We start from the raw sequence: 11,243 nt of genomic DNA, 5'->3' as shown, positions 1-11,243 counted from the left end.
TAATTGAGCTTGAAATCATGACTGCTGATGTTAAGATTGATGGTGAAAAAGAGTTATATTTTGGTCTGTTCTCGCCCAAAACCAGCTGGATCATTCAGAATACATGGATTAAAACACTGGAGGTATTTGGATTACTTTTATGGTGCCTTTGTGTGCTTTTTGGAGCTTCAAAATGTTGGTCACTATTCATTTGCATTGTATGGACCTACAGAGCTGAGATAATCTTCTTTTGTGTTCTGCTGAAGACAGTAAGTCATACACATCTGGGAAGTCGAGAACATTTTGAGAAAATTAATTTTTTTGGGGTGAATTATTCCTTTTTTAAACCATTAAATCATCAACAAATGTCCTGGTCATATTACACCCCAAAATAATAGTTATAGTAAAAAATAGTTAATGTTGAATCAAATAAAAAAAAATTTTTTTTTATTGTGACAATATTTATTATTACAATTACACCAAAACTATTTTATTGGAACATTAAGTGACTTAGAATTGGTACTTGACATTTTAAATATATATATATATATTTTTTTTTTCACATTAAAGTAGGCTCCTGAGAATTGGGTGAAATGTGCTTATTTTTTATTAAAATAATGTTACAATGCAAAGTTAATGGTCCTAAAAACAGGCTTTATTTTCTTCATGCAAAAATATATATTTGTATTTTTCTATTTTTATTTTGTGACCCGTATATTTTTTTTAAAATTCACTCAGCCATCGTCTGACAATACAAACGGACTAACACAACTGAACAACATTAATAATCGAGTCATAATCGACCTCTCAATTCTCATAATTTAGCAGAAAAATTCACACACTAACTTTAAAATATTCATAAACATGATTCCATGTAAACAGTGCATAAGACACCAATTGTCACGACAAGGCCTCCAGAGTTTGCTTAACACTCCTGGAAAAAGACACCTTGTTTTAAACATATAAAAAAGTACACTTGCTGGTTAATATCACCTGTCCATCACAGTTACAGATGACAAAGCGTGGCACAGGAGTGTTCGTGTCAAATAGAAGACATATCAATATCCCTTCACTTGCTTACTTAAAAATAAAAATACAAAATAATTACACTTATGGAGAACTGATCACCAGAACAAAAGATAGTAGGGTTGCAAAGAAAGAAATTTTCCCAGTAATGTTCTCCTAAAGTGCAGCTTTGCACGATTACTTATCAACTAACAAGACTTACAGTAAGCAGAAGTAGGAGGTGGTGGCTCAGTGGGCTAAAGCACATAACTGGCACATGAGGTTGCTGGTTCGATCCCCACAGCCACCACCATTGTGTGCTTGAGCAAGGCACTTAACTCCAGGTTGCTCCGGGGGTATTGTCCCTGTAATAAGTATACTGTAAGTCGCTTTGGATAAAAGCATCTGCCAAATGCATAGATGTAAGTATGAAACTCATCCCAAATCACTTATAAGAATAGTTCACCCAAAAATTTCAATTGTTTTTATTTACACACCCTCATGTTGTTCCAAACCCATATGACTTTCATCCATGGAACACAAAGACATTTTAGGCTGAATATAACTGACAGCCTCAGTCCACATTTATTTTCAATGTATGAAAAAAAGAGCAGTATAAACACTTTTCAAAACTTCTTTCCACTGAAGAAATTCATACATATTTGGAGTGACGTGGGTGAGTAAATGGCAACAGAATTTTCATTTTTGGGAGAACTAACCCAAATAAATTCTAAAGATTCTGGAATTTTGTCAATCTAAAAGGTATTTCAAAATTTCAGGAGGCATTTAGGAGAACATTAAGAAATTTCCTGACACTTTGCACCTCTAACAGCTGTCAACTTCACTCATTCTTCAGTCTAGTCTGTATTGAGGCCATGATGGTATAGACTGAGGATGTCAAGTCTGGGTGAGTTTATCCGGAGGCATGAAGCCAGAGTCTCCCAGCGCTCTGAGAGCCACTCGGCCACTGGGCCGAATTGTTAGCCAGGTTATGCTGCCATTGTTAAGGCCCATCCTCAGCCAGCCCTCTGGAGGAAACTGCAGAGCCCTGGAACAGACACATTTAAATTATATTGATGGTCCTGGTGAATACTGTTTATGAGACAGAATGTACTGTAACAATGACCTTGGCATGCAGCTGATGAAACATGTACAAAAAAGAAAATACATAAATCAGATTATACAATGTGCCAAGTTTGCTTATGGCTGGAATATAAAATATATATATATATATATATATATATATATATATATATATATATATATATATATATATATATATATACATACAGTATAACATAATAAAAAAAGTTAATGATACATTTTTTTTATGACTTTCCAAAAAAGGGTTTTGGGATAAAGTCTTCAAAAGAAATATTAAATAATATTATTATTTTTTTTCTATTAAATAAATATTATTATTAAGTTATTAAAATGACATATTATTAAAATATTAAAAAGTAGTAAATAGTAATAATAATACTTTACACAGAATTATTTAATTATTAATATTACATAATATTATTGTTACATTTATTACATTATTTATTAAATAAAAATTAGTAAATAATATTTTAGTGACATTTTCTGAAAATGTTATTTAATAAGTTGGGGGTGTGGAAAGAAAAAATAAATTGACCGATATATCAGTTTTACCAATTCATTGGTGCCGATCGGTTATCTGCAAAAATCGGGGGTTTGATAGTTGTGTTATTGTTATTTTTTATCTCCAACTTCCTCTGTGGCCAAAACCCTTCATCTGGTTAATATAAAGGCTACAAAAAGATTAATTTGGCAAATATTTACATAAGGAGCATTGTAACAGAGTGAGGACTCTGTCACCAACACTGTTTTTGGAATAATTCAGGATTATGAATGTGAAATGTTATTTTTAAAAAAATAAATAAATAAAAAGACACATATGACAATTGACAAGACATGATCTAGTATTGATAAATGATGACCTACTGTATATTATTAATGCTCATACAGTATTTATTAGCCCATTTGACAATGTTTACTTTATAGTGATTCTATTGTAATAAATTATATGATTGTAAGCATGCATGTTTTGTTTCCCTTATGTGTTTGTGAAAGCACAGACATTTCAAAATAAGATATTTCGGATTTGTTTATAGTTTGAAGTCCCATGTTATGCACAAAAACTTTTTTTTCCTGGTTATTCTTGGGATTTGACTCATTTTGGACTATTGCGGCCTCTATGTCTGTGCCCGTCGCAGTAAGGAAAGACTAAAAATTCAATAAAAAAAACTATTTTAAAAACTACCGGCCAATAAATTGGTTATCAGCCTTTTTAACACCTTATTTATCAGTCGACCTCTAGCAAGAATAACTAATAAAAAGGGGTTGCAAATAGCTTTTGCAACCACATAAATAGAATACAAAGTGACAAAAGCATACTTACGATTACGATTTCATTTGAAGCACATACTGCTTAGATTTTTATAAAAGCGCCAACCAAGACAAACAACAAGAGATAAAAGGAATGCACAGAGTAGCAAGCAAACACAAACCTGCACACAAAATAGCGGATGACATTGGCATGACAGACGATAATCTCATAGCTGTCCTCCTTCTGTTTGGCGTCAGCTCGGTGGATGTAGCGGCGGAATGCTGCCTCGATCCGTGCGCCGTCCTCATGGTACTGCTGAAACCGGAACAAGAGTTTCACAACCATTCTTGTGAGGAGAGTCCACAGTGCCCCCACAACCAAACCACACTCAATGTTCTTCTTCAAACATCAACATTTCAAAGAATAGTTAACCAAAAATTTAAATTATGTTATTATTTACTTTTTAGTAGATGTTAAGCAGAATGTCCAAACTGCTCTGTTCCATTCATCAAAAGCCATCTGGTTAGAAGGACTACTTTTATGGAGCTTGACAGTCCCTGGTCAATGTACATTTTTATTTTATGGAAAAGAGCAGTCTGGACATTCTGCTAAATTTCTCCTTTGTTTTCCAACGACAGGAGGGTAAGTAAATGAAAGAATTTTCATTTTTGGGTGAACTTACACTTTACAGCTCTCTTTAGGATCACCAACTGTGGAAAAAAGCACTAAAACGCCAAACGGCTGTTCGATGTACAGGTGCATCTCAATAAATTAGAATGTCGTGGAAAAGTTCATTTATTTCAGTAATTCAACTCAAATTGTGAAACTCGTGTATTAAATAAATTCAATGCACACAGACTGAAGTAGTTTAAGTCTTTGGTTCTTTTAATTGTGATGATTTTGGCTCACATTTAACAAAAACCCACCAATTCACTATCTCAAAAAATTAGAATATGGTGACATGCCAATCAGCTAATCAACTCAAAACACCTGCAAAGGTCTCTCAGTTTGGTTCACTAGGCTACACAATCATGGGGAAGACTGCTGATCTGACAGTTGTCCAGAAGACAATCATTGACACCCTTCACAAGGAGGGTAAGCCACAAACATTCATTGCCAAAGAAGCTGGCTGTTCACAGAGTGCTGTATCCAAGCATGTTAACAAAGTTGAGTGGAAGGAAAAAGTGTGGAAGAAAAAGATGCACAACCAACCGAGAGAACCGCAGCCTTATGATTGTCAAGCAAAATCGATTCAAGAATTTGGGTGAACTTCACAAGGAATGGACTGAGGCTGGGGTCAAGGCATCAAGAGCCACCACACACAGACATGTTGTCGTATTCCTCTTGTTAAGCCACTCCTGAACCACAGACAACGTCAGAGGCATCTTACCTGGGCTAAGGAGAAGAAGAACTGGACTGTTGCCCAGTGGTCCAAAGTCCTCTTTTCAGATGAGAGCAAGTTTTGTATTTCATTTGGAAACCAAGGTCCTAGAGTCTGGAGGAAGGGTGGAGAAGCTCATAGCCCAAGTTGCTCGAAGTCCAGTGTTAAGTTTCCACAGTCTGTGATGATTTGGGGTGCAATGTCATCTGCTGGTGTTGGTCCATTGTGTTTTTTGAAAACCAAAGTCACTGCACCCGTTTACCAAGAAATTTTGGAGCACTTCATGCTTCCTTCTGCTGACCAGCTTTTTAAAGATGCTGATTTCATTTTCCAGCAGGATTTGGCACCTGCCCACACTGCCAAAAGCACCAAAAGTTGGTTAAATGACCATGGTGTTGGTGTGCTTGACTGGCCAGCAAACTCACCAGACCTGAACCCCATAGAGAATCTATGGGATATTGTCAAGAGGAAAATGAGAAACAAGAGACCAAAAAATGCAGATGAGCTGAAGGCCACTGTCAAAGAAACCTGGGCTTCCATACCACCTCAGCAGTGCCACAAACTGATCACCTCCATGCCACGCCGAAATGAGGCAGTAATTAAAGCAAAAGGAGCCCCTACCAAGTATTGAGTACATATACAGTAAATGAACATACTTTCCAGAAGGCCAACAATTCACTAAAAATGTTTTTTTTTTATTGGTCTTATGATGTATTCTAATTTTTTGAGATAGTGAATTGGTGGGTTTTTGTTAAATGTGAGCCAAAATCATCACAATTAAAAGAACCAAAGACTTAAACTACTTCAGTCTGTGTGCATTGAATTTATTTAATACACGGGTTTCACAATTTGAGTTGAATTACTGAAATAAATGAACTTCTCCACGACATTCTAATTTATTGAGATGCACCTGTATGTTGAAGAGGCTTGGGCTGATTTTATTGTGGGATTTTGTACACAAGCACAATCACTGTACCCCTAACTATGCATTCTGTTATGACCTGTGCCATCAACAGACACTCAAAAACATGAACTGGTACAAACACAAAGACCCAGGAGGAACACAAGTAGTGGGGACAAACAGACTTCAAATGTGTGTTAACTACATGATTTGTACTGACCACAGCCTCAGGTTTCCAGTGACCGACGGGAGGTACTGGCTCTATGGGTGCACCCTCTCGCAGCATATCACAGCTCACAAGCTCCACCTCTAAAACAAACACACAGTCATATAGCTGAAGAAAATAAACATTATTAAAGGTTGAAATCAAAGGATGCGACTGTACCTGGCAGGTATTTGCTGAGGATGTTGGCTGTCTCTGTAGCTCTAGTCATAGAGGAGTGGATGAGCAGGTCATACTTTAGTCCAAGTACTGCTAACCTTTGTCCCGTCAACTCAGCCTGTTCACGGCCTGCAGCAAAGACAGAAACCAACACACGAATTGATGTCAGACCTGTGGGTTGGGTGGGCTATTGTTCTAATATAACTCAGTGTTATCTCTAACGGAGTAGACTAAGCCAGGTTGGGCTGGTATTTTTATTATATTAATATATGCTAAGAGATCAGTACCTAAAGGAGTGAGGACTCTCTCTTTGTCTCCGTTCCCATTGAGGTTGTACTGAGAGTGTCGGATGAGGAAGATGTGACGCGTGGCTTTGGGTTTGTTGTTCTCAGTGTCTGGACTTCCGCTGTCACCAGCCCTTTCCTTTCTCTTCCCATTTACCGTAGAGGAGGGGTCACGTCTGAAACAGACAGACAGCAGTAATTCCACAGTGCCATAAATTGAGACCACTGTACTGTATGAATAGCAATTAACCAAGTCTAAAGACTAAAACCTGTAATAACACCATTTCAATCTGTGCCCAGTTCTAGGCATATTGAGGCTTACTGGTTAAAGATCTGGGTTTCTAAGCCAAAGGTTGTAGGTTCAAACCCCAAATGGGATGATCCATGAATTATCAGCATTTGCTTCAGGATGACTTGCCATGTCAATACCATGTTTTTCAGACAAGTAATATGGAGGTACCATGGTATTTTTGTAAGTACTTTGGAGCAGTGACTAAAAACGGTTCAAGGAATGAAAACGAAAACCAAAAATGAACAAATTCTTTTTTGCAGAACGTAACCAAAAACAGGAACAAAGTCCCTTTCAACTGATCCGGAGGATAAAGTTTATTTTTAAATGCTGGTTAATAGGGCTGGGAAAAAAATACAGATTTTCCGATCTTTGTTTGAACTATCTTGATATTGTTTCTTAAATCCCAAGATCGGTCTATGTGGCAACCCTCTATAAAGTAAATCACTCTCATGTGTGACCAAATCTCATGCTATGCAACTAAAAATGTCTATCATTAGCCACTGGCTAGTACACTCACAGTGATTGAGTAGTATAGTGGAGAAGAATTTTAGCAGAGGTCCAAGGTGCGTGTCCAAAGACGAGATCCACGGATCCATGTTATTAAATAATGTCTCTTTTGTTACCCTTACAGTTCTTTTACCCTCAGTTTTTGATTAAAAACAAGAAAAAAAAATTAAAATTTTATACTAATTACACATGGATGCGCTAAAGAAATTACGCAAGTCTTCTCTCCTTATATGCCCTTACTGGCTGGTGCCGCTAGTCTTAAAGAGACAGTACTGATTAAGCACGTGTTCTTCATGTTAATGTAAATACTTGTAAACAATACAAATTATGCAACTAAACAATATAAAATGTAACAAAAATATACGTGCAACATAATATATGCAACTTCAACACATTAATTGATGGAATAGACTGACTTTGAACATTTTTCAATCTAAAATGTCACCAATTTGATGAAAAACTAATGATAAAATATAATTTGTAAAATGTATATTTTCAAACTGTACAAAGAAGGGTTCCCTAGAAGAGTCCTTTATAATTAAGAGCATTAGCTGACAGAATTGCTTTTACGTAAGCAAAATGGACATTGTAACAGAAATGTACCCTTATGAATCGATATAGAATCTAATCAAAACGAGATCGGAATTGAATTGAATCGAGAGCATGTGAATTGGAATCGAATCGATTTCGAGAAATCTGTATCAATACCCATCCCTATCGATTAATAACCAGTTAATTTTGTTCTGTTCATTTTTTTATGAAACCAAAAGACCAAAGGGTTTATCGCAGTACATTTTCAAAATTACGCCACTTCCTCCTGGCCAAAAAATTCAAATAAATAAATAATTAACATAAGATGATGTTTAGTCCAAATGTGCCCATGCAGTGTGTGTGTGTGTATGCAGGAGGGAGCGATTTAGGCTACTAATTAATTTTAGATGTACATTTGAAATATATGAATGTTTTGGGGCATATATTTTATATTAAGAATACATTTATTGAAAAGACGATATTTTACATAGGCTACTGTATTTTATGCTGATAATTCCCCCACATAATAATAATAATAAAAAAGCATATATATATATATTCGCTTATTTTGGGTGAGGTGAGTCCTTCATTTTGAGCTTGTTTTTCCAGACCAGGTCGCATATTTCTCTTGTGAGATCTGGCAACACTGCAACTGGCACACTAAGCACGCTGTACTGTCATTTTAAAATTAACGTTATTAACCGGTTACCATTTGGAAAGGAGTCTGCGGAACGAAGGAAACGGAACGAAAAAATTTTTATAATATTTTATACATTTTTTATAATATTATAATATATATAATATATATATATATATATATATATATATATATATACAGTTTCTGCTCAGAACTAAACTAAATGAAAAACATTTCGTTTTTAGTCCCTGCTTTGAAATACCATGCAAACCATGGTACATGAATTTGGAAATGATTTAGTAGTACTTATTTAGTAGTACCAAGATAAATATACAAAGTACAATGGTATTAACATTGATACATTTCCATGACACCACCGTAGTGCTTGAATGCGTATTTGAAATCACCTGGGATGAAACTTTAGATTCAATAACGAATTAACAATGAAGAAATAAACCCCCTATTTCTTACTTGTCCCAGTTATAGTCCCAGCCGTTCGCAGCGAGCCATGCTGCATGCAAGGCAGTCGGGGTCTCTCTGAGGCGAAAACGCTCTCTCAAGTATCCGTGCTTGTCTGCAACGACCGCCGCGAACACCAGCACCGCAGAACCGCCGGCGAACCCGCACACCAGTCTGGCTGCCCTCCGAAACGACATGACTCAAATGAGAAGTGACTATACGGAGGAATCACGGCTGATCTTCACCGTTATTAAGCACAATGAGTCACTCTGCTGAGGAAGTGCCACCGTTCCTTTCAAACACCCTAAAAGACAGTAATAACCTTTCACTGATGTCCCATCATGACAAATACGGGGTTTTCTGTCCAAACCATCAGTGAAAGTGTATTTACACTCCAGAAATATCCTCTTTAGATACAAAATAATTCCAATAGTAAAGTCACGACTAGATTAGTGAAGACAGAAACAATAAGGAGTATTTATTTTGAACCTGTCAAAATAAAAGCCTCTGGTATAATTGTCTAAAAGTGACATCTTTCTGTCAGATAATTAAATACATGTCGTGCAATATTTAACGATTTTTTCCTCATATTTCATTATATTTTATTTAATTAATGCAACTTTTGATACTATGTATAGTTATGATATATTTATTATTTGATATGTGTGTGTTTTTGTCACTTATATCCCTCCATATTCAAGCAACTCGACAAACGAAAAATATTTTGGAGTCTAATAAATCGTGGTACATACACCACGGTGATACACCACTGGTTAATTGTCTTATAAAACTAAACTAATGCATTTCATCAGTTGTATATGTTGCTCCAGTCCTATAAATGGCAGTAAAACGACAGCAGAGGAACATTAGCAGTATGTTAATGTTTTGAACTAGGTGGCGACGTCTTTTGCTGTTGATAAAAAGTGGTGTGTCATTTTGTTTGTGTGTATTATATATTCACGTGTCTGTCTCTGATTGTTGTGTAGTAAAGATGGATACTGACGCGGGTGAAGATAATGAGTTGGATAGCAGCTTAGAGCCAGACATGCTGGAGACAGGTGGGCACTGGCTTACAGCTGGATAACCATGTTATAATGCATGATTTATAGACCGTTTCTCATTTTAGAATAATGTATGAGCTTTATTAAAAAGGTTTTTGGGGTACTCTTATTTATCTGTGGTTTATGAGGCAGTCCAGCTGCACAGCTCAATATTTCATGATAGCTTTATTCTGCAGTCAATATTAATAGACCTCCTCATAGTGACCAGCCTCTGTTTGGTATATTCAGCTGACTATTTTAACTGTGACTGACTTGTCATTTCAGGATGCACTGAAAGAGTTCCAGCCATCTCTCAGAGTGATCCTGCACTTTGACCTGGACTGCTGCTATGCACAAGTTGAGATGATCTGAAATCCAGCACTCTGGAACAAACCTCTTGGTATAACACCATAGACTTAAAAGACATTAGACTTCAATCATCAAGTATAAGATATACAAGGAATTTGTCTTTTTGTAAAAACATTTTAACAAAACACCAGTATCACTAATGCAATCAAAAGTGTCAATATTTTCGCCCCAATTTGGCATGCCCAATTCCCAATGTGCTCTAGGTCCTCCTGGTGTCGTAGTGACTCGCCTCAGTCTGGGTGGCGGAGGACAAATTTCAGTTGCCTCCGTGCCTGTGACCATCAATCCGCGCATCTTATCACGTGGCTTGTTGAGCGCGTTACAGCAGAGACCTAGCGCGTGTGGAGGCTTCAAGCTATTCTCCGCGGCATCCACGCACAACACACCACGCACCCCACCAAGAGCAAGAACCACATTATAATGACCACGAATAGGTTAACCCAACGTGACTCTACCCACCCTAGCAACCGAGCCAATTGGTTGCTTAGGAAGCCTGACTGGAGTCACTCAGCACACCCTGGATTCAAACTTGCGACTCCGGGTGTGGTAGTCAGCGTCTTTACTTGCTGAGCTACCCAGGCCCCCAAAAGTGACAATATAAAAAAAAAAAAAAAAACTCATTGAAGTAGAACCCCTATTACACACCCAGTGTGCTGTAATATTAATTTCTGTCTATATCTTTTGTTTCTTGGGTATACAGCAGAAATATATTATAGTGACTTGTAAGTTATATAGTTTACTTTATTTTCACAAGGACTGCTGATGTCATACTGCCCCCTGGTGGAGAAATTGGGATTTGATGAGAACTTCATGGAAATTACAGAAATGGAGAGATAACTGAAGCAGACTCTTATTTCAGATCTCTCCTTCAGCGGAAACATATAAAAGCACGAATGTGAATATGAGCCCCATAAGCACACATTTATAGTTTTAAAATCAGTGGTGGTAGCAGGAGGTCAAACGATAGTGGATTTTGCAGATACAATAACTAAGTTGATGGTAAAGATAATCGATTAATCAGCCGATAGTTTGAAAAATCTATTTATTGAATGTAAAAAAAATAAAAAATAAAATATTATATATCTATATATATATATATTTATATATGTATATTAATCTTTAA

General features: G+C 36.5%; 1 protein-coding gene across 2 annotated transcripts; it reads right to left on the bottom strand.

Annotated features, from left to right (window-relative positions):
- Positions 1–568: 568 nt before the first annotated feature.
- LOC127418805 (serine/threonine-protein phosphatase PGAM5, mitochondrial-like) lies at positions 569–9,190 on the bottom strand. Of its 2 annotated transcripts, none has more exons than XM_051659641.1 (6): positions 8,724–9,190; positions 6,289–6,461; positions 6,005–6,130; positions 5,840–5,928; positions 3,519–3,652; positions 569–2,032 (listed from the first exon to the last, which is right to left on the bottom strand). In XM_051659641.1, the coding sequence occupies exons 1-6, from the start codon at positions 8,906–8,908 to the stop codon at positions 1,882–1,884; spliced, it is 858 nt and encodes a 285-aa protein (XP_051515601.1). In that variant the 5' UTR covers positions 8,909–9,190; the 3' UTR covers positions 569–1,881. The 2 variants fall into 2 exon arrangements, with proteins under 2 accessions (XP_051515601.1, XP_051515611.1); XM_051659651.1 differs by having other exon boundaries at positions 3,519–3,649.
- Between the last annotated feature and the right edge of the window lie 2,053 nt (positions 9,191–11,243).

The sequence above is a fragment of the Myxocyprinus asiaticus genome, chromosome 3, assembly GCF_019703515.2.
Source record: "Myxocyprinus asiaticus isolate MX2 ecotype Aquarium Trade chromosome 3, UBuf_Myxa_2, whole genome shotgun sequence".
Lineage (NCBI taxonomy): Eukaryota > Metazoa > Chordata > Actinopteri > Cypriniformes > Catostomidae > Myxocyprinus > Myxocyprinus asiaticus.
The sequence above is the reverse complement of the archived record's forward strand: the minus strand, read 5'-3'. Positions and strand labels throughout refer to the sequence as shown.